Source organism: Erythranthe guttata, chromosome 8 (assembly GCF_056151865.1).
Source record: "Erythranthe guttata isolate IM_541 chromosome 8, IM_541, whole genome shotgun sequence".
NCBI lineage: Eukaryota > Viridiplantae > Streptophyta > Magnoliopsida > Lamiales > Phrymaceae > Erythranthe > Erythranthe guttata.
This window is the reverse complement of record NC_142540.1, coordinates 1232511-1254004: the sequence shown is the minus strand read 5'-3', so window position 1 is coordinate 1254004 and position 21494 is coordinate 1232511. Positions and strand designations below refer to the sequence as shown.

General features: G+C 34.4%; 6 protein-coding genes across 12 annotated transcripts; 2 read left to right on the top strand and 4 right to left on the bottom strand.

Moving 5' to 3' along the window:
• Nucleotides 1-1141: 1141 nt before the first annotated feature.
• On the bottom strand, nt 1142-2929 carry LOC105961638 (NAC domain-containing protein 92). The gene is made up of 3 exons (XM_012985873.2): nt 2346-2929; nt 1957-2234; nt 1142-1828 (listed from the first exon to the last, which is right to left on the bottom strand). Exons 1-3 carry the CDS (start codon nt 2530-2532, stop codon nt 1328-1330), a joined length of 966 nt encoding a protein of 321 aa, XP_012841327.2. The 5' UTR covers nt 2533-2929; the 3' UTR covers nt 1142-1327.
• A 2642-nt stretch (nt 2930-5571) lies between these two features.
• Nucleotides 5572-7440, top strand: LOC105961650 (Pentatricopeptide repeat (PPR) superfamily protein). Its single transcript, XM_012985886.2, has one exon. The coding sequence runs from the start codon at nt 5600-5602 to the stop codon at nt 7235-7237; it is 1638 nt and encodes a 545-aa protein (XP_012841340.2). The 5' UTR covers nt 5572-5599; the 3' UTR covers nt 7238-7440.
• Nucleotides 7441-7469: 29 nt separating this feature from the next.
• On the bottom strand, nt 7470-8462 carry LOC105961625 (casparian strip membrane protein 1). The gene is made up of 3 exons (XM_012985860.2): nt 8149-8462; nt 7928-8051; nt 7470-7827 (listed from the first exon to the last, which is right to left on the bottom strand). The coding sequence occupies exons 1-3, from the start codon at nt 8379-8381 to the stop codon at nt 7612-7614; spliced, it is 573 nt and encodes a 190-aa protein (XP_012841314.2). The 5' UTR covers nt 8382-8462; the 3' UTR covers nt 7470-7611.
• Nucleotides 8463-9499: 1037 nt separating this feature from the next.
• Nucleotides 9500-10626, bottom strand: LOC105961639 (casparian strip membrane protein 1). The gene is made up of 3 exons (XM_012985875.2): nt 10314-10626; nt 10077-10200; nt 9500-9971 (listed from the first exon to the last, which is right to left on the bottom strand). The coding sequence occupies exons 1-3, from the start codon at nt 10517-10519 to the stop codon at nt 9753-9755; spliced, it is 549 nt and encodes a 182-aa protein (XP_012841329.1). The 5' UTR covers nt 10520-10626; the 3' UTR covers nt 9500-9752.
• Nucleotides 10627-11351: 725 nt separating this feature from the next.
• LOC105961652 (uncharacterized) lies at nt 11352-11796 on the top strand. Its single transcript, XM_012985890.2, has one exon. The coding sequence runs from the start codon at nt 11448-11450 to the stop codon at nt 11607-11609; it is 162 nt and encodes a 53-aa protein (XP_012841344.1). The 5' UTR covers nt 11352-11447; the 3' UTR covers nt 11610-11796.
• A 143-nt stretch (nt 11797-11939) lies between these two features.
• LOC105961651 (RNA-binding KH domain-containing protein RCF3) lies at nt 11940-20055 on the bottom strand. 7 transcript variants are annotated; one of them, XR_016033036.1, is made up of 11 exons: nt 19859-20007; nt 18543-19139; nt 17909-18325; nt 17555-17812; nt 16863-17129; nt 16682-16749; nt 16449-16515; nt 15639-15737; nt 15397-15434; nt 12650-12711; nt 11940-12135 (listed from the first exon to the last, which is right to left on the bottom strand). XR_016033036.1 is itself a non-coding variant. In XM_012985889.2 (8 exons), exons 2-7 carry the CDS (start codon nt 19113-19115, stop codon nt 16470-16472), a joined length of 1629 nt encoding a protein of 542 aa, XP_012841343.2. In that variant the 5' UTR covers nt 19116-19139; nt 19859-20055; the 3' UTR covers nt 14532-15750; nt 16449-16469. The 7 variants fall into 7 exon arrangements, 3 of the variants coding, with proteins under 3 accessions (XP_012841343.2, XP_012841342.2, XP_012841341.2); XR_016033035.1 differs by having other exon boundaries at nt 11940-12711; XR_001173118.2 differs by lacking the exons at nt 11940-12135; nt 12650-12711 and having other exon boundaries at nt 14532-15434.
• Between the last annotated feature and the right edge of the window lie 1439 nt (nt 20056-21494).

Below are 21494 nucleotides of genomic sequence, written 5' to 3'. Positions count from 1 at the left end.
TGTTTGTATAGGTCCACTATGAAAAGGGTATAAAGCCCATTATCAAACTAAGCCCACTTCAAACGCATGAAATTATATATTAAAAAAAAGGAAATAAATAAAAAGAAAATCATATGTAACTAAATTTGAGTAATAAAATTGTTAAATCAGATACATACAATAAAATTATTATTGAGATCAAGCTCAAATCAGTACAAATAAAATCTCGGATCAAACCACACACAATATGATCATAATATGTGTTTTTTGGCTTGTAAATATCAGATTGTGGTGCATCAGAAACTGTCTTTTTACACAAAACGAGAATAAACTAGAGCACATTCCACAAAATCTAGATGATTATGTTGAATTTGACATCATAAGGGTGGATATGTATGAAAAAAACATAATTGATGAGGTAGATGTAATTATCCAAATAAGAGGGTTTTTTTCGTAAATTGACCATACTTCAGGGTGGTGGTAATTTACCCAAATAATAAATTATACTTGAAAATAAACGAAAGGGACTGAAAAATGACGTGGCGGTAAGTGGCGGCTAAAGTCGTTATTGGTTGAATTGGGCTGGGCAAGAATTTGTCTTTTATGGGTCATTAAAGTATGGGCTGTGGGCCCACATCACAGTTTGTTGAAATAAATCAAATTTACAAAATTTAAATTTGTAATAAATAAAGTTTTTATACTTAGTCTTCAAAACAAATTATTATTTTTCGATTTATCTGGAACGGAATTGGAATTAGTTTTTCACTTTTAAAAATAATAATTATTTTTTCGAAGTAGCTAATTCTGATCCGATCCGGCCATTTGCACTCCTAGATGGAATGTATTATGACATAATTGTCCCATAAATCCGCAGTTTATTATTTGGCAAAAAAAAAAAAGCAAGAAAGAAAAGAATGATTAATAAATATCCTAAGTCAGCATAACAGAAAAAGGTTGGCTATTATTCATTGCATAATGTATATATCATCATACAAATTTGAGCTGTAACCATACTAAACCTATATTTCAACTAAACAACGTAAGCAAAAACAAAACAAACAGTCTTATGATTTTGATTTAATTAAATTCCCCCAGTCTGAAAGTTGATGGCCTAACATACAAATATAACCCATATTAATTCTCACATTAAATATTTAACAAATTAAAATTAAAAAAGTTGATGCCATAGATTTAGCAAGAATCTTTAATTGCAAACTTCGACAGTTCTTCGTCGAAATATCGGACATACGCAAACGAGTACATAATCGAAAACCTATACAGAAACAAGCAATCTGCATTTACTACTTTACCCAAAGAAGACATTCGACACTTTTTATAATTAATAAATTCAGTAATTCCACAAGCAATCGAGGTCAACTTGTGCAGTCGAAATAATCGGGAATTCTTGATCTTCGTAAGGCAAATATCCCACTTCGTTGTACGACGACATAGCGGAACACATATCCTGCGAGAATTCCCCTTCACCGTTTCGCTTCATATTCGGAAAGCTTTTGTTTTCAACGAAAACAGAATTATGTGGAAGAACAAACGGAAAAGGCGAGAAACGGAAGTCTCTCGAAGAAGACGAAGAACTGAAATCATCGAACGGTGTTATATCTCGTGGCTCCTCCATTGGATTGGAGAAGCAGGTCACGTGATATCCCTCGGAAGCACGTGCACAAGTAGTAGTTCTTATATGATTTTCGTCGGACGAAAAATCCATCAGCTGAGGCAAATCCGACGCAGCCTCCGAATCGACCCCGCAGTTTCTACTACTTGCAAGCCCTGATATCGGCACTATTTTTCCGTCACTACTCTTCTTAAATATTCTGCATATCACCCATTCATTCTGAAAATTTAATAAGAAAAACAAAAAAAATCAATCATCATCAAACAAGAAAATAAAAAAAAAAAAAAAAAAAACAGGGGAGATAAAACAGGGGAAAAAAACAGGGGAGATAAAACAGGGGAATATACATTAGCAGTTTTGGGGAGATTTTGCAAGGAATGCTTGCCCTCCAATCGATATTCGTGCATAACCCAATTGGTTTTTTCTCCCTTGGGAGCTCTGCCTTTGTAGAAAACAAGTGTTTTTTTCATCCCGACCAAGAATTTGCCTCTAAAAATCTCTTTATCTTTTCCGGTTGCCTTCCAATATCCAGCTTCGGTAGCTCTGTTTGTTCTCAAACCGGTCGGATACTTTCGGTCTCTCACGCAGAAAAAATACCACTCTTTCTCTCCCATTTTCGCCTTCCCTTTAATATCGAAAAACACACAATACACTTATTAGAAAAAAAAATAAAAATAAGGGTTTGTTCTTTTTTTTTTTTTTTAAAAAAAAAGAAAGAATTGTGAGTAAAACTTACAAGGCAAATCCCAAGGTTCGACTTTGTTGAGGTCAACATCTCCTATAGCTTTGGTGATGTAGTTGCCGTCGATTACTTTGGGAGATAAGTAATGAGTTATCAGCTCTTCGTCTGTCGGGTGGAATCGAAAACCGGGTGGCAACTCGATTTGCTCTTCGTTTTTGTTACAACCAGAGAATTTTTCCATTCTTGGTTTTTTTTCTTTTATGCGAACACTCTATTATATAATTTTGGCTATACCACTTTTTGTACGTGATAAAAAATGCCAAAATCCTAAACTCAAAAAACCCTTTAAAAACTATTAGCTGAAGTAAAAGGGAAATGCAAGAATATGAAGATGGAAATTAAGTATCCATTTATACAAAAAAATCTTGATTCGTTACGCGTTGTGTGCATGTGCCACATAGAGAGAGAGAGAGAGAGAGAGATGTGTGTGTGTGTGTGTGTGTTAACAGAAAGAAAGAAAGAAAGAAAGATTGGGTAAGAAGAAAAAGTGGTCCGAGGAAGAGAGATAGATGCATGAATAGTTAGTTGTTTGTGAGGAAATATAATAAACGTGGGATGTAATGAAACTTTGGCTTAGGCAGTTTCTACATTCTGTTCTGCTCCTCTCTTTTTAGCTTTTTCTTCTGTTTTTTTAGTGTGAATCATCCTTTTTTGACCTTATCTATGTTAAATTAAAAAAAAATTAATTAAAAAAATTAATTTTATTTTGACAAAAAAAAAATTAAAAAAATAAGAAGAAACAGTCGGGTTGGGTTGGTTGCAATCTGTTTAACCAAAGTCATCTAACTAACTATTACAAAATCCAAGTTGTCATAGAGTGGAAGGGGGAATAATAATTCAGAAAAAGACACAAAAAACATATGACGAAACTAATATTATTTATGTATTTATTTATATTAATTGGCAAGTGTCCAGGTTTTTTTTCCAACTTATAAGGACCACAAAAAGCTATTTCCGTTACGGGATTTGTTTAGTGCATAACTCTCGTGATTTTGGCTCCTATTTATGACGCAATTCTCTTACTTATTTATTATTTTATTATTTTATTAGACTAAAATGAAGCAATTATTATGCATGTACTTTTTAATTTTATCTTTGCAATCTGGATAACTTTTCCAACCGATGCAAATAATTGATTGTAATGGATTGACCCTATTCAGTGAATCTTATGTACTTGTAAAAAAAAAAAATCTGGTTATAAGACAAGAAGTAAATAATTTGTTGTATTATGTATATCCAATTAATTTAATTTACGGTGACGATTTTCACTCGACCCGACCCGCCAGATTTGGGTGGGTATTACCCGATCCATTAGTTGTTTGTACCCGGTGCAGTCGGTGTTTACTAATTGATGACAAGGAGCTGACTGTAATTTGTAGTTTAAGATTAAGAATCACTAATTAACTACGCTTCTTTGCTTTTCTCAATACGCTGTGATCAACTTTTAAATATTATTAGTTGATTTATTAAATTCGAATATATTATTGCATGAGCGAATCTTTCATTGATTGGGTAAAATATTGATCCATTCCCTACACAAAACGTGTTAATTACTATCTTCATAAAAATATTTTATCTAAATCTTCGTCACTAAATTAAAATTATAAAGTACACCAATATATGCGTGTGTCAGTTTGTATATATAAACATCCATTAATTAATTTTCCAATTAGGTTATTATAAAATTGTCTGCTATCTTAAAAACTGAATGGAGACCTTACGGCAACTTCAATCGAGGAACTAAATAAAGTATCAAACAAAAAAACTACCACTTTGATTCTCCAAAGTTAAAAAATCCTTCTCCAATGAATAAATTAGTTAAATGTTTTAACTAATTCATTTTCTTTTTAATAAAATTCAAGCATCAAGATAACAAATTAATTACAAAAAAAAATAAAAGAAAAGCTATTTGTACATAAGCTGGCCACGTGGAATCCACGGCGGACCCTAGAAAAATGAAAGACCCGCCGCTCTAAAGATAATCAGCTAATTATTTAATACTAACACGGTCTAATCAATGATTGGTTAACAAGTGATTAAGGTAAAACCGGCCAAACTTTTCCTTAACAATATAGTAGTAATGACTAATGACTACTCCCTATTTTAAATTTTCTCTCACATTTTTCAATGTTGGATAAGATTGAACATGAATCCAAGACAGGGAACATCCACGTGCCATCTTTAAAATTATGGTCAAAATGTCACACATAATTGTATTAGCTTGATTGCATTTTATCGTATAAAGTTGATAAATTAAATGACAAGTTAGGTTAACGTTTTTTTCCTTTTTCATAATGTAATAAATTAATTGCCTCTCTATATTTATGTTTAGTCTATTTTGTTGTATTTTAATAAGTTTGTATGGAAACGATAGGAATATAATCCAAGGTCGCGTGAACATAGTCAATTTGATGTGAAACATAGCTAATTAAAAGTTGTGTCGAATTCAAAAAATAAGTTGTATAAAAGATTTAATAAGCTGTTAGGACTTATTTTAATGTTTAAAATTTTTGAACTGTTCGTATAATGATTTTATAAACTGTTTTCATTCATTATAAGATATTAAATTGAAAAGTAGATGAATGTACACTTTTATGAATATCTTATTTGCTCTTAAACAACTTATTTTTAAAATTTGTAAATTTTATTTTTTATTTGAAAGAACTTATAAACTATTAAACATCCGATAAGATTTTGTTAACAATATAAACTAGGAGGTTAAATGCCGACCAATTTGTTCCTGATTCAGTGAACATAACTAAAATGATTAGAGCAAGAGATATTTCAAAATTAATTAAACACGTGCAGAATTGAATTGAAAGGGAACACATGCAGACAAAGACGGCGCCTTACTAAGTTGTCTCAGCTTTTTGCTGCAAATTATAAAATAAATGTGATTAGTTAGAACAAGTGCACTAATTAGATTGATTAGGCGTTACACAGTGATAATTAGGCCTCCTAATGAATGTAAACCGTGTATTATGATTACAGTGCAACACTCTATTTATTTTTACTATATATATCTATCTTTATTTAAATAATATATTTACAATTGTCAAATATAAACAAATAATAACTTTCAAAAAAAAAAAAAATATAAACAAATAATAAATTATTTTATTTATATTAACAATTTTGTTTTGGTTACATAAACTTGGCCCACTATGAATAGAAAGAAATAAAATTTGGCCCAAAAAGAAGAAAAGAGAATCAAACGTTAGAGAGAAGAGCATAGCCCATGTAAATAAATGATCAGAAAAACAGCCGCAACAAAGAGCTCGATCTGCCATCAGACCTCGTACCTATGGCGAAATTGCAAGAATCTCCGAACGTTGAAGCAAATTCATGCTCGCATGATCGTCGAAAGCTTCAACTCCGATCGTTCCGCTCTCAAAGAACTCATCTACGCCGTCGCAATTGCCATCCACAACAACATCGACTATGCCCACCAACTGTTCGACAGAATCTCCGAACCGGACCTCTTCATGTGGAACACCATGATGAGAGGCTCAGCTCAGAGCTGCAGACCCCAGTTTACCGTTTCGCTCTACTCTCGGATGGAAAAGCTTCTCGTTCAACCCGATCACTACACTTTCCCGTTCGTACTAAAGGCGTGTACGAGGCTTTCATGGATTAGTATGGGATGTGCGATTCACGGGAAAGTGACGAGACACGGGTTTGAGTGTAATAAGTTTGCGAGGAATGCACTTATATACTTCCATGCAAACTGTGGAGAAATCGAAGTAGCGAGTTTGCTATTTGATGCGTCCGCGAGAAGAGATGTTGTGGCTTGGTCTGCTCTGACTGCAGGATATGCAAGGAGGGGGAATTTGGAAATGGCCAGGTGGTTGTTTGATGAAATGCCGGTGAAGGATTTGGTCTCGTGGAATGTTATGATCACGGGTTACGTAAAGCAATTGGAGATGGAGTGTGCGAGGGAGTTGTTTGATTTAGTTCCTAAAAGAGATGTTGTGACTTGGAATGCAATGATTTCAGGCTATGTACTTAGCGGAGAGCATAGAAAGGCGTTGGAAATGTACGAGGAGATGAGTACTGCAGGGGAGTGTCCCGATGAAGTGACAATGTTGAGCCTTTTGTCGGCATGTGCAAATTTAGGATCTTTAGATATTGGAGAGAAGATTCACTTCTCCATTCGAAACATGGGGGAGGGTGTTTTGGGAATTTTTCTCGGTAATGCACTTATCGACATGTATGCTAAATGCGGAAACATTGAGAAGGCGCTTGATGTGTTTCGTTGCATGAGAGAAAAGGATGCAACTTCGTGGAATTCCATAATTGTGGGATTGGCTTTTAGTGGTTATATGAACGAATCCATTTCGGTTTTTGAAGATATGAGGAAGAAGAAGTTTAGGCCGAACGAGATAACTTTTGTTGGGGTATTGATTGCTTGTAGTCATGCAGGGAAAGTCAACGAGGGCCGTGCTTATTTTAACTTGATGAAAAACGCGTACAATATTCAGCCAAATGTGAAGCATTATGGATGTATGGTAGATTTGTTCGGGAGGGCGGGTTTGTTAAACGAAGCATTTGAGTTTATCGACACGATGGAGTTCGAACCAAATGCCATCATATGGAGAACATTGCTTGGAGCTTGTCGAATTCATTGTAATGTAGAGCTGGGGAGACTTGCTAATGAGAAGCTGCTGAAATTGAGGCGTGATCAAAGTGGTGACTATGTTTTATTGTCGAATATATACGCTTCAAATGGCGAGTGGAGTGGAGTTGAAAACGTGAGGAAACTGATGGATGAAACTGGTGTGAAAAAGGAACGTGGGTTCAGCTTGGTTGATGAAGAGAAGAATGAATTTCTCGGATTTCTGCTTGGTTCGGATCATCGTGCAAATTCAAGAGAAAGCGCGTGTTAGTTTTTCGAAAGTGAGATTTTGTTATTCTCGATCCTAATTAATTATACATGTTATAAATTATGTTACATTACATATGATTTGGCAGTTCATTTTGTTTGATCGATATAGCTCCATGCCTCGATTCCAATTTTTCGAAATATCCGTGCTGTTTACTCAATTAATCTACTTGTAGAGTTCTATAATACGTGTATTTTTACGTACTCAACCATGAACATTTAGTATTGAAGCATTATGAAGTAATTAAACATTATAAAGAACTTGAAATAAACATGAGCTAACTCACTTCTAATCACATATTAATTTGTAGATACAAACAAATATAACGGGAACTTGAATCACTGCTCCTCGAGGGCAGAATTTTTTTCCTTGCCACGTCACTTTCTTGACAGGGCAATAGCAGACAAGATAATCAAGAGCATAAGGACAAGAATTCCTAAGAAAGATCCAACCAAAGATCCGGAAACTCGCTCGCAAAAGGAGTTGTACTGTTGACAAATAGCAGACCAGTTTGCTTCAACATTGCCCGTGTGCGCTAAGTGCACAATCGCAGCAGCAGAAGAAGCGCCGGCAGTCAAAAGAGCCAGAATTATCTTCACAAATTTGAAACACATTTCGATTAATAATGTTTTTTTTTAGGATAACCCTCTAAAATTTAACGGTCTAAAAACATGTTTAGTTTGTGATTATTACCATGTCGAGTATGATCAAGACAGTCCTCGTCACTTTCGCACCGGTCATGAAGATGTGGAGTATTGACAGCACAAGCGAAAGAACCAGGTACGCAGTTGCTATTCCATTTGTAACCACAAAGAACCTGTTATAACATCAAATTTTATTACAGTTATGTTCGTCACACAACTTCTATGCATAGTACTACAAAATTAACGTTTTTTTTTTTTAATTGGACTTACGTGAAAGTAGGAAGATCTTGGTATCGAGCCTTGAAACGGATAAATTGGGTGAACATAGGAAGCGTTTGATTGGTTGTACCGACTGCAATGGTGCTTCCTAAGGTAGCAATAGCAGCAACGATTCTCATTACAAAATCGACTATCGATAGTCCTTTACCGGGAGCGGTTTTTGGAGGAGCATCTTCTTCAGACACTTCAGCTGCCGGTTCTTGCGGTACGATTTTTTTCGTCATTTTCTTTCGGAAAAAAAATAAAAAAAAAATTAACACACTTGTTTTTGGTTAATGCACTTGTTTTGATGAGTAGAATGTGTTGGGATTGGGAGAGATTTAAGGTTAATTTATACATGTTTTTAAGGTATTAGATAGTTTGTGCAAGTTTCCACTCAGTCAAATGAAAATTGTTTGGTATAGAAAAAGAATTGAGTAGTTTCTTAGGCAAACTTGGACTTGGAAAAATCCCCTTGTTATTTTTTGAAAATTGTTTGGTATACTAAAACTATTTATTATAATAAATTGGTGATTAATTATAATTATTATTAATTGGAAATGTGCCGGAAGTCGAAACAGTGATATTTTACCTAATTCATAAAATATTATTATTTTTTTTCATTAGCTATCTTATTTGTGAATTAGTTAATCAGTTTGAGGATGCATGGCTACTAGGTCAACGAGGGAAAGGTCATAAAAGTCAACGAAATAATGTCATTAGCGCTTCGTTATGGTTGACTTCTTTGGATGTCTGCCTCCTACACTATGTGCAAGGGTGTTATGAATTATGATTAAAAAATAATATATTTTCCAACTAGGATTTGCTAGGGGTGGAAATTGGAACAAAATTTTCATTTTTACTGATCCGAAATTTTCCCATTTTGGAACAATATTTTTTTAATCCGACTTCCAATTTTTCCAAAATTATTTGGATCGGAATTGGAATATATATAATATTCCGATTCCAATCCGATTTAAGTTCCGAAAATAATTCCAAAAATTTCGATTTTTTTTTTCTTCTGAATATTACACTTTTAAACCAATATTATTACGTATTTTATATTTTAGGTGACAAAAAATTGAAAATTTTCGAATTCCGCCGATTCCAATCTTGAAATTTTCGATTTTGGAACAAAAAATTTTCGTTCCAATTTCCAATTTCCCCCTTTTTTTGGAACAAAATTGGAAATAGTTCTTCACTCTCGAAAAAAATCAATTTTTTTTTCGAAAGGTCTAATTACGACCCGATCCGTCTGATTTACACCCCCAGTATTAGCCCACATAGTATTGGACTTGAAATTAAGAATTTAAAACCAGACTAAGCACTGCAGTACCAAAGAAAAAAAAAATAACAATAGATATACAACAATCAAATATATTAATCCCTTAACAAGAAAAAATTACAGGAAACTTGAAAGAATTTCTAGACAACGATATGAACAGAATCGAAATCCATTACAATTACAACATGAAAAGAAACACTTACTATAATATATATATCACACTAATCACAATTATCAGACACAAATTCTCACAAACACACACACATAAAAAAAAAAAAAAAAAACCCAGACACATGGAAAAAAACACATATATATATACAATAATTTGAAATCAATGTCGCCTTGACAGAGAAACAGCTGACATGAGTATGAGTAGTATGAAAACGACCATCGCTCCAAAAGAACCGATCAAAGAACCGGAAGTTCGTTCGCAGAAGGAATTGTACTGTTGGCAAATCGCAAACCAGTTGGTCTTCGTGTTCCCCTTGTGCGCCAAGTACACTATCGCTGCTGCTGCTGATGCGCCAGATGTCAATAGCGCCAGCATTGCCTTCGCCCACACAAAAATATAATACATATATAAACATCAAATTAATTGACAAAAAATAAAATAAAAAATCGATACATGTGTGTATATATATATATTAGTTATTACCGTGTCGAAAATAATCAAGACGACTCTACTGTTACGCGAGCCACTTCTTATGATGTGGGAGATGGACAGTGCTAGAGAAAGTACTAGGTACGCGCTTACTATTGAATTCGCCACTACGAAAAACCTGCACATGTTTCGTATGTATATATATACATTAATGAAATGTATATATATATATATATATATATATATATATATATATATATATATATGTAGTGTTGGTTTGCATGGACTTACGTGAAAGTTGGGAGATCGTTGTACTTGGCTCGAAACCTGATGAACTGAGTGAAAAAGGGTAGAGATTCGTCGGTTGTACCCATAGAAATAGCACTTGCTAAGGTAGCAATAATCGCAACGATTCTTAGAAAGAAATCGACCACCGCTACTCCACGGTTCACTCCAGCCTTTGGATTCTTTTCGCCGAGTTGAATAATGCCAGCCATTTTATAATTATATTAAATTATACAAAATTTTCAAGATTATATATATTAAAAAAACAAAATGGGAATTATGTATGTGTATCAAGAATTAGTGTTGGATATGAATATGTAGGATGAGATTGGTGTGTGTATTTATATGGGTTATGAATGCACAGTAGGTGTGGAATATTGTGCATGATGTCATGTGGTTAGTACATTATTAGCATAATTAATTAATTAATTAATTAATTAATTAATTAATTGAATTCTACCTGCTGTATACTTGCTCTATGATGAGAAATGATTTATTTATTATTAATTTCCAGAAAAGGGAAAGCTTGAGAGCAATTCAAATATGGAATGATAGGGTGGTTGGGTTTTGATCCTGATAATGTGGTTTGTACGCACGCGCTATATATATAACCTAATACACTTATATATATATATATATATATTTATGTATGTATCTGTGAATTAGTGTCTGAAACTAATAAATACTACATAGTATGTATGAGGTGCCACGTGGACAACACAGTCTGTAACTGTACTGAATCCATGATACGAGATTAATTAAATGAAAAAAAAATAATAATTAGTGTGTGGGACCCACCTCTAATTCTAATAACAAAACACACTAGTAGAAACTGGACTATTGCAGTGGGCCTTTCTGAATTTAAGGCCCATTTATCCACACACACACACACACTCAATTATCTGATAATCTAAAGCCCAATTATGATTTTCATTTTACAGAAAAAAAATAATAAAAAAAAGTCAACGCAACAAGGAGAAAACGGTACTTTCAGACAAGAGTTGACTTTTCAGACAAATGGCACTGTGTTCTCAACAACCTTCTCATCTCCCACAAATTAAAGATTCCGTCCAATTTATTTCTCTCTCTCTCTCTCTCTTTCTCTCTCTAGAAAAAGAAGAAGAAGAAGAAGAAGGAAAGATGGATCAGAACAAAAGCTCGTTTGTGATAGGATTAGTGGGTGCGGTAATAACGCTATCAGCATATTCTCAGACATACATGTCTTCAACACAGTGCATCTCTGTTGGTTTGTTCGTCCTCCTCTTTGGCCTTCTTGTTAGGGAAGGTCTTATCTCTATTTAATTTTCTTTTTCTTTTTCCACAGCTTTTGCAGTTTTTATTTCTTTTTTTCTTCCTATATTATTTCTGAATCCCCCTAGGAGGGAGTTTGTTGTAATTTTCATTTGATCTCATGACTTAATCTACTTGTAATTCCCTTTTATTTTGGTTTTATGTGTCAACCAATTATGTTGGTTTATTTGATTGCAAATTCAAGATTAGGCATTAATCTATGCTCTTTTTTTCTTTTTTCTCTTTTTAATTAATTATGATATTTGGATTCTAATATCCATATGATTATAATTGTTTTAAAAGTTAATCCCATTTAGTTTCAAAGTTTAAAGAAGAGAGGTAATCAAATGTAACTCCCTCTAATAAGAAAATGGTCCTTTGTTTTTTTTTTTTTTTTTATGTTTACATAAAGTTTCATATAAACAAACCTTTGATCATCAAAAACTACAAATGGAGATATTTCTTATAAATATAAATCTAAGAGTAAATTACAACTATTTCCCCGAGGCTCTTCTTTTCGAGACATTACGTCAAGTCCCTGCAGTTTGTAAATTTCTTACGGTCAGCGCTCTACAAAAGATTGTTAATGTAACAAATCTAAAAGTTGAGGGGTTGAAATAATTCTAGAAAAATAAGAGGTTTTTTTGTAAATAAACTTTACCTCAACGGCACACGAAAAGTCAAAACCATAAAAGGTTGATACTTGATCCACGTTACTTAGCTATTGTTTATGCATAATGTGGTAGTGGCCTAACTATATATTATAGTATTAACTTTGATAAAATATTAAATATCTAACATGTATGAATCTTCTCAAATCTCATACATCCACGTGTCCTCTATTCGTACACTAACGTTGACTTTGTATAATGTAATCTTAATTTCTTTTTTTTTTGAGTAAATTCAAATCACTTATAAGGAAAAGTAGGTCAGTGGTGGACTTTAATATAATCTTATTAGTGGTGATTTTCACTAACTATGTCGGCACTTAGCAGTAATTAAGTTTAATTAAATTAGTTAATGAAAAATAAAAATGAAAAAAGAATGAATACTCATCTTATGCATTGTTTTCTTTCTGGATGCATGATCTTCACAAACCATTGGACTCCTACATCTGCAAAGAAGAAACAAACTTCGTGATGCATAAAATCAACATTTTTAAGTATATATTCATTAACTAATTAATAATAACATTTCACATAATCGATCTCCGAAAGCGGTTCCGATCGTAAATCATCGAAAATCTAACATGAGACAAGCCAGGCGAACATATAGCCAAAAATTACTCGCCGGTCAAAAGAATAAAAGAAAGAACGACGTCGGTAATAATAATAGGCAGATGGACGCTCTTTTTCACCGGCAAGTCATCCTTGGCTATATATATTATTATAATAATAAAAACCTAATTGCCTCATGCAAGAATTAAGATGAAATAATAATCCCAAAAAGAGAAACACAACATTCTCTAACAGAAGAGAAGCAAAGAAAACCAAAGCATTTGTCACAAAAGGGGAAGGCTATACAGTAGAGAGAAGGGGAGAAGAAATCCAATTGGATGAAAGAAGTTCAATTTCGACAGGTGCATTATTAAACAAATTAATGGAGCTATGGGAGGGAGAGTGTGAACTCTTCTTCTCCTTTCTTTAATTAATAGACAGGTGAAAAAAAAAAAAAAAAAAAAAAAAAAGAGAGAGTGAAATTTATTCATAAATGCAAGCCAGGCTTTTTTCAACAGAAAGTTTGCTTTTCAACACTCCAAACTGGGCAATGCCCAATAATACTGTAACAGATATGATTTCATTGTTTTTTTTTTTTTATTAATAAAAAAAAAAAAAAAGAAGGTAATTTGAAGTGAGTTGATAGTATTAAATATGAGAATGCAGGCATGTATTTCCAGTGGAGAAAATTGAGCCCAAAGAGCAATAAATACTTGCCCGATTTTCGATTTTGGAGTCTTGTTTTCTATTGTACTTTGGGGATTCAGGCAGGTACATGGAAGTTAGGTGGGAGGAATTCAATCCATTTGGACAATGCAGTTTTTTTTTCCTCACTTTTAGTCATCTGACTTTTTCTTACATACAAACTACATAGGCTGCTCAATAATACAATAGATAATGGGAAAATTAGCAAGAGCCCTCATTGGCAAATTCATGTAAGAGAGAACTCCTTTTTTTTTTTTTAGTTTGAGAGAACTCCCCTAGATTATACTCTAGCTACAATTACAATAATAACCTTGATGAGATTAACTGTGGTCTTCCATTAAAAACAGGTGAAAGAAAAATTTGGGGTTGATGTCGGTTTGTTCTGGGATGTAGCATAAGAAACTAGGCGGCGTATGGAGGTCGTGCACTAATTCGGTCAACAATTTTGTAGGCGAAGATGTCGTTTTCGAGACAAAAAGATGTCAGAGTCCTAATTCGGTTACTGCTACGTCATAGACTCGTAGGAAGAACAATAGTGACTGGAGAAGACGACTATTACAGAGGCGACAACGACGATTCACAGTCGATTTGTTGCCGATATAGAGAGAAATGGTTAGGATTTGATATTTGAATTTTGTTAAATATGATAAGTACGATCGGGAAAGTAGGTGGGTCGAAAAGGGTATAATTGGAATAAAAAAAAATAAACACTACTACACTTTGGTCGAAAAAGTAAAATTGGAGATGAACCACTCCATATTAATTAATGTTTGAGGGATTTTATCTAAAAACCCCATAAATAATGCGGATGGATGGACCGACGGAACTACAGCCAGTCAAACAGAAATTCCCTGTGCACTAGTCATTAAAAACTTGGTCATATGCACAACAACTCTTTTCTTTTGTCGTATTCAGAAATTGGAGTTGCACATTTAAATATTTCGTATTTAGAAATACCTTATTGCAATGTAAAATCTTGCAATAAGGTTTGAGGCTTTCTTTCATGATTACATTAATCAAACACTAGGTAAGATTTATTAACCATTATTTGTTTATCTTACAAATCAAACAAAACCCTATAGGATATACAAAATTGCTGAACACCAAACCAACTTTTAAGTTAGATTTTCAAATTATTTCAATAATTACAATTAGAAATATCACCTGCAGAGAAGTTTAATATACATTTAAACCTAGCTACCACTCCTACCACATTATTCAAACAATTTTTAATGGTCAAAAAGCAACTACTATTACACCTATGACTTCATCAAAGTGACCTTAATATATAGACATGAAGCACAAATCAAACTTAATAATAAATGTTAGATAGAAAATATAACTACCAGTTATTACACCATGGATATTAAAAAAAAAAAATTTGATTTTGGATCAATAATATGAAATCAAATGCAAAAGCCACACATTGCACGAAAGAATATCAAATATCCTCTTAGTTTCAAATTCTCTATATTCGAGTCGAATTATTTGCTTATTTCCCTCTAAGATGCAAATCAATATAAAATTAGGCTCCAAAGAAAAGAAAAGAAAAAAGCATTACAATATATGAACATAGAGCATTCGTGAAAATACTCTTCAGCTTCAAAAGTACAGTCTCGTAAGAGACCACATGCATGTATGCAAACTGGAGACGTGAAAGAATGCAAGAACGAATCGGACACTCAGCCCGGCAGACGAAAAAAGAATATGGGCGTATAAACAACAATAACAAAAAAACCAGCATATCCATAATGCAGATCTAATGATGGCGAAATACTGTTACGGATTTTGAACCATTATATAGCAGGTACCGTAACCTCAAAAAAATTAATTGCGAATTTAAGACACAAAAGTGATGGAGTTCAACGCAAAATTACCTAATCTCCAACACAGCCAGGCCCCAATCCGTTAAAACCTAAGAAGCAAGCATAGATGTTAGGTAATCAGGAGCAAATCAGACTAAGGTTATGTATTGACGGCTCAAGATATTGATATACAAATAGAACGACATAACCTCCCAACAGATCCAAGGTCAGTTGCACAGAGTTTGGTCCAACTGAGCACAAACTCCAATGACGATTACGTCTTTGTTAATTCTTAAAAACAGTAAAAATATTACCAGAAAAATGTATCCAACGCGAGCAGGTGCCGACCAACCCAATCTGTTCGCATCGGCCATTATAACTCAGATCCTCAGCCCAAAGCATAATTCATTCTTCTGGAATTAACATCTCGAAAATAATATTGATCAAATCAGCATTATCATAAAGATACGTTGATGTGTGATCACAGAGAAAATAAATCGAGATGCTAAATCATATAAATATATTCAAGCAAAATAATCCAAGAAACGAAAAATCGGAGGACTAAATAAAATGCTCAAATGTTCAATGTAATAACTAAAAGCATTGTTCAAGCACCATATAAAAATAAATTAAAACGAGACACGCATCCATAATAAGCAATAGTGACTGACTCCGTACAAACAAAAAGGACATATTAACTTAAGTATACAGCTGAGATGGTAATTTAGTCAAATCTGATACATCGGTTGGAGTAGTAAAATGGACAAAAGGCAGCAGGTTCTTGGGAGCACTACAGTTTAAGCTTGGTATATATGGTATCAGGACATGGCATTATTGAAGGTGGGGCCATCAGTATATCCGAAACCTTGTATCATCTGTCTTCTGGTTTAGGCAGGTGGCTTCATCAAAATAGGCGAGGGGATGACTTCAGGCTTCAGATATCTCAGCTGTTATGTTGGGAAGGGAAAGGAAACATAGGTAAAGATAATATCAGTCATATCGGGACATAGGTACGGTAATCACAGCAAAATTGTCAGAATTTTGTATGAGCTGGCAGGAACTTCTCGGAAAGCATGGATTGAAATGACAAAAAATCATGTAGAAAAAAGTGACATCTTGTCTACCTGTAATTTAAATAACCTCCTCTAGTAGTCATAGTTCCTCCCACGTGAAACAGGACGCCCAGATAACCTGGTAAACGAAGCTGACCATCAGGGACTATTACATTGTAACATGATCAGCTTGGATAAGTCAACTTCCTCAGTGAGGAAAAGAAATCCTATCAAGCACTCTAAATGGAAGAATGGAAGCACAGTCAACTGAGTCATGTATTAAGGTCAACCTAACTATCCTTTACCTAGAATCAACAGAACGACCAGATGAATAACTCCCATAAGCACCATAAGGTGGGCTGCCACCACCACTCTGCTAATGACAACAATATACGATTAGACGCGAAAGAGCAATGTTTATAGATCAAGCTGGCCTTTTATTCTTTGTTTTAATTCAAATAATACGATAAAGGCAACAGATTTTACCTGATGACCGCCATAACCACCATAGGTATCCACATGGGGTAAATCAGAACCACCCCCATATCCACCAGAGTAAGAATGGCCACGGCCACGGTTCTTGGCATCTCTACTTTCATAATTCAAGCTCTCTGGACCATCATTTGACATTGGAATATAAGGGAGAACAGGCATAAATGCAGGCATAGCACCCTCCTTTTCAAAAAGGTTGGCCCTCAGCCGCGACAGGACTTGTATAAGAGCATCCTTGGCAATATCATGATCTCCAGAAATCTGACAAGTATAATATAAAGTCAATTCCCAAGGTTCTAACTTCTACCCTGGCCTTAATTTAAGTGCATAATTTCCTTCGACTTAAATGGGGCATTATTCCCCAGTCCTTGCAGGTAGATATGACTCTAGTGTCCATTTCTTGCACGAGAGGGGGGATATATACCATAAACATTAAATTATAAATCTATCTAACTTTTTCCTCTTCCTCAACTCCTCATATCTAGACAATGACGAGGGTTGAAATTTAAAAAGAACGCACTTGAATTAAATCCCACCTGAAACTCTTAATATAATCAACAAAAAATTAAAAATAATGCATCCACATGTCGAAGGAGAGTACTAGACCCGCCATTTATGGCTCAACATTCAAACTTTAGAAAAAATAACACATTATTAGACAGCAAAAAGTATATCTATCATTTTACCTGCACCATCTCGTCGTCATCAGAGGCAACTTTAGGCAGGTTTTCTTTGGACAGTATTCGGATATTGGCCTTGGTGACTCTCCTCATGTCTGATATTATGGAACCCCCTTTCCCAATAAGACACCCAATTCTAGAAGTAGGAACAAGTAATCGGGTGGTAAAGGAAACAAGACCAGAGTCTCTTTCAACCTTATCACTGCACCTTGGCTGCAAGCGCAGAGCTGCATCGATTGCCGGAGAAAAGGTATCTTCGAAAATCTGATTACCAATACAGTGGATTTTCCAATTATATAATGACAATAATCTATCATCCAGTCAAAAATATTAATCTAGTATTTTACACAACAAAATTACCTCTTTTGCAGAGATAGATATCACACAATCATCTCCTGCAGAGACTGAGCTATCAACTTTAATAACTGCCCCAGAATCTTGCCTTATTTGATTGATTATCGTGCCACCCTTTCCAATGACACCACCAATACTGGCAGTTGGGCAAACCAAACGAAGTGAGAATTCTCTTGATGATACTTCATTCCTTGGGGCAGGGTACATAGGCCTAGACCAATCCGCACTCTCACCCTTAAATCCCCCATACGGACCCACTACCATCATTGGAGCGCCGCCAGTTGTCCCCATAACTGAACTACCAGAAGAGTATGCAGTAGGAACAGAAGAAGATAGCAGATGCTGGGATCGGGATGGATTATCATGAAGTCGGGATGCAATTTGATAAAGAGCTTTCCTCACCATGGAAGCATCGCCTGATATCTGACAAGTGTAACCAAGAAATAATCATCAATACCAGATGCTTACAGTATAGGTCAACTCCACATCCAAAATAGAAAATACACCCTTGGGGGAGCACTCATCAATAATATTTATTCATCAATAATATTTATGATAGTTATTCATGCAGCTTCGAAATCTAGATTTTATTGACTGTGGGTATATATTTTTTCTAACATAAGTAAGCAAGGTATTATACCTGTACAAGTTCATCTGAACTCAATGCACACGTCGGCAAATGATCATCCTTTACAATGCGAACCTGCGCACCAGTTTCACCGCGAATGTTCTGAACTATCTGCCCACCCTTTCCAATGATACACCCAATCTGATCAGATGGTACTAGAAGTCGAACAGTAACTTGGTGGACTTCTTCTAAGTCGTCTTCTACTGCAGTGTCATCAGCAACAATTCTATCATGCACCTTGAAAAGGGCATCTTGGGCAGGACAAATACGCCCATCGGAACTTTCAAAATCGTTTGTTTCTTCACTAGCACTGTAAATAGTGACAACACGTTCTTCACATCCCGGCACAGATTCACCGATTCTGATCTTCGATTTTGTGTCTACTCTCAGTTGCTTGACTATCTCCCCTCCCCTTCCGATAATACTTCCAATCTTCTTTCCTGGGCACAAGTAGCGGTACACTGTATCATCAGACCCAATAGAGAATTGATCTTTATCGCCTCCAGAGTTTCTTCTTTTATTTCCCCCACTATCAGAATAGTCAGAGTGAGACCGTTTCCCATGGCTACTCCGATGACCAGACATTTCGAAATAATAAACTCAACTAATCTGTAAAAGACGAAGAATTCTAAGGAACCACATATATCAATTAGAATCAGAAACAGCATTAGCAGATTCTAAGAATTTCATGTCAAGGATTTCATGTCGGTATTTTACGAGGGTTCATAATGGCATTCATGTCTTTAAATACAGGAGGAATAATTTCTTTTTGAGTCGATTAAATTCACACAATCACCTTGTGTAATGGTAGCAGTCGAAATCAACACGTCTGCTTAAGAAGCTATGAATGGCAACCACAGATTAATGAATACACGTACGTAAGTCCAAACTAGATATACGAAATCAGATAACATACACCGCCACCAACTCGTGTCAACTTTAATGGTAATTACTCAATCAATAAGCTAAGTTTAGCTCAAATAAACCGTTTTATATATCCTTGCCCCATTAAAACACAATTCAAAACATAGAATCAATCACAAATAAAAGTTCCAGAATGAAACGCAGGCTGCAATCAATAGCTTCAAATACAATTACGTTCATTCAATTGAAACACACACACAAGATATCGAGTATCGAATTTAATAGACGTCAGAACTATATCCACACATCGCACAATTCTAACAGCAATTCAATTCACGGGTGGAAAAAATCAGATCCACAAATCTAAACATGGTTTTATATTTCAAATCCGAAATATATGAATGAATTAAGAGAAATAAATCGACAACATGGTAAAGAGGGATGACGGATGAATAAGGACTTACCTTAACGAAATCTTGGAGAGTTGAATTCTAGAGAGAGAGAGAGAGTTTTGCAGAGAGGTGACAGAAGGATCTGAATGAGGAAAGCAATGGTACTAATATAATATCTAGGGTTTTGACGCAATAATATATAGTTATCTTCAATTTATTCTGCAGTTTATATGTTTGTTATATATTGCCTAAATAGCAATTCCACGTGTATTCTGATTTTTCGTTTTTTTTTTAATTAAATAACAAGAAAGAAGGAATATTTTGTCCAATTTGGTAAGCTTTTGGGCTTGGGCTTTTAGTTTATTTGATTATAACGAGTAGATGACTTTTGTGCAAGGCCCATTTACTGGAAAATCCAATCCACCAAACACCGTCAGTAGGTGCGGCCCAAGGCCAAGGAAGTCAACTCGTTTAAAAATTACTTCCTCGTCGCGACGTACAAGTGGGGAAAGCATATCACCAAGAGTCGAGTGGAGCATGCGGCGCTTGGAGGGGTGCCGCAATGGCCCTGACCGGTGCATTTAATATCAAGATATGAGCATCAAATGCACGAACACCAGCATTAAATGCTCGAATGACCGGCGACAGCGGATCGGATAAGCGGAAAAAAGTACAAATACCTTGAAAAATGCTTCTTCCTAGAGCATGGACATTGTGCGAATGGTTGATCAGCTAAGAATGATGGCCTTGACTGTCGGTAGACGCACAAAAAGTTAGTAAGGATGATGATGGAAGCGACGCACGTGTTCGCGCCGCTTTTGGGTAGCTTTTAGGGTTGGGGTGAAATGTTAAAAATAGGAACACACCCTTTCATATGGAAGGTAATGTTTTTCATATATAGAAGCTGATCTATTCTTCCTAAAAAATATATAAATTCACAGTCAAAATGCATATTGATTCCTACTGACTTGATCATCGGAATGTTAACTCCGACGTCATTTTAGTTTCATTTTCTAAGTAACTAGGGCCCGATTGAGAACATTGAACCTTCAGCCCTCCACTCATCCGATTGTTGTGAAGGGACCCACCCAATTGTAGTATTATTCATATTTTATATAACATTAGTTTTTTTAAATCTTACATATTAAGATTTGTAATCCAAATAAATAGACTAAAATTTAACAACTCGAATTTCCAACTTGATCTCTTAATATTTGAGATATATTGATGAAAAATAGGAGATTAATAATTATTGAAAATTATAGTTAAAAAATTAGTACAGAAAAATATTAAAAATAAATAATTAAATAAGTAGCAATAAGGTAGGATTCTTCGCGGGTTAGTTTTAATTTTGATAATTATTAAAAATTATAGTTAAAAATTAATAGAGAAAAAATATTAAAAATAAATAATTATAGAAATACCATTGGGTTTTTTGAGGGTTATCCATTTCAGGAGATTAATAATTGTTTGAAAATTATAGTTAAAAAATTAGTATAGAAAAATATTAAAAATAAATAATTACATAAGTAGCAATAAGGTAAGATTCTTCACGGGTTAGTTTTAATTTTGATAATTATTAAAAATTATTGCTAAAAATTAATAGAGAAAAAATATTAAAAATAAATAATTACAGAAATATCATTGGATTTTTTAGGGTTGCCTAACGTTTCTTTCTTTAATATATAGCAATATAGCAACAATGTAG

Excerpts from the sequence above, each read along its gene's own strand:
- LOC105961638 (XM_012985873.2), bottom strand. The coding sequence starts at position 2,532 with ATGGAAAAATTCTCTGGTTGTAACAAAAACGAAGAGCAAATCGAGTTG. Across the intron at positions 2,235-2,345 it reads CGAACCTTGGGATTTGCCTT|GGAAGGCGAAAATGGGAGAG; the intron begins GTAAGTTTTACT and ends TCGATATTAAAG. Across the intron at positions 1,829-1,956 it reads ATCTCCCCAAAACTGCTAAT|AATGAATGGGTGATATGCAG; the intron begins GTATATTCCCCT and ends TTAAATTTTCAG.
- LOC105961650 (XM_012985886.2), top strand. The coding sequence starts at position 5,600 with ATGATCAGAAAAACAGCCGCAACAAAGAGCTCGATCTGCCATCAGACC.
- LOC105961625 (XM_012985860.2), bottom strand. The coding sequence starts at position 8,381 with ATGACGAAAAAAATCGTACCGCAAGAACCGGCAGCTGAAGTGTCTGAA. Across the intron at positions 8,052-8,148 it reads CAAGATCTTCCTACTTTCAC|GTTCTTTGTGGTTACAAATG; the intron begins GTAAGTCCAATT and ends ATGTTATAACAG. Across the intron at positions 7,828-7,927 it reads TCTTGATCATACTCGACATG|ATAATTCTGGCTCTTTTGAC; the intron begins GTAATAATCACA and ends AAATTTGTGAAG.
- LOC105961639 (XM_012985875.2), bottom strand. The coding sequence starts at position 10,519 with ATGGCTGGCATTATTCAACTCGGCGAAAAGAATCCAAAGGCTGGAGTG. Across the intron at positions 10,201-10,313 it reads AACGATCTCCCAACTTTCAC|GTTTTTCGTAGTGGCGAATT; the intron begins GTAAGTCCATGC and ends AAACATGTGCAG. Across the intron at positions 9,972-10,076 it reads TCTTGATTATTTTCGACACG|GCAATGCTGGCGCTATTGAC; the intron begins GTAATAACTAAT and ends GTGTGGGCGAAG.
- LOC105961652 (XM_012985890.2), top strand. The coding sequence starts at position 11,448 with ATGGATCAGAACAAAAGCTCGTTTGTGATAGGATTAGTGGGTGCGGTA.
- LOC105961651 (XM_012985889.2), bottom strand. The coding sequence starts at position 19,115 with ATGTCTGGTCATCGGAGTAGCCATGGGAAACGGTCTCACTCTGACTAT. Across the intron at positions 18,326-18,542 it reads GTTCAGATGAACTTGTACAG|ATATCAGGCGATGCTTCCAT; the intron begins GTATAATACCTT and ends TACACTTGTCAG. Across the intron at positions 17,813-17,908 it reads TATCTATCTCTGCAAAAGAG|ATTTTCGAAGATACCTTTTC; the intron begins GTAATTTTGTTG and ends ATTGGTAATCAG.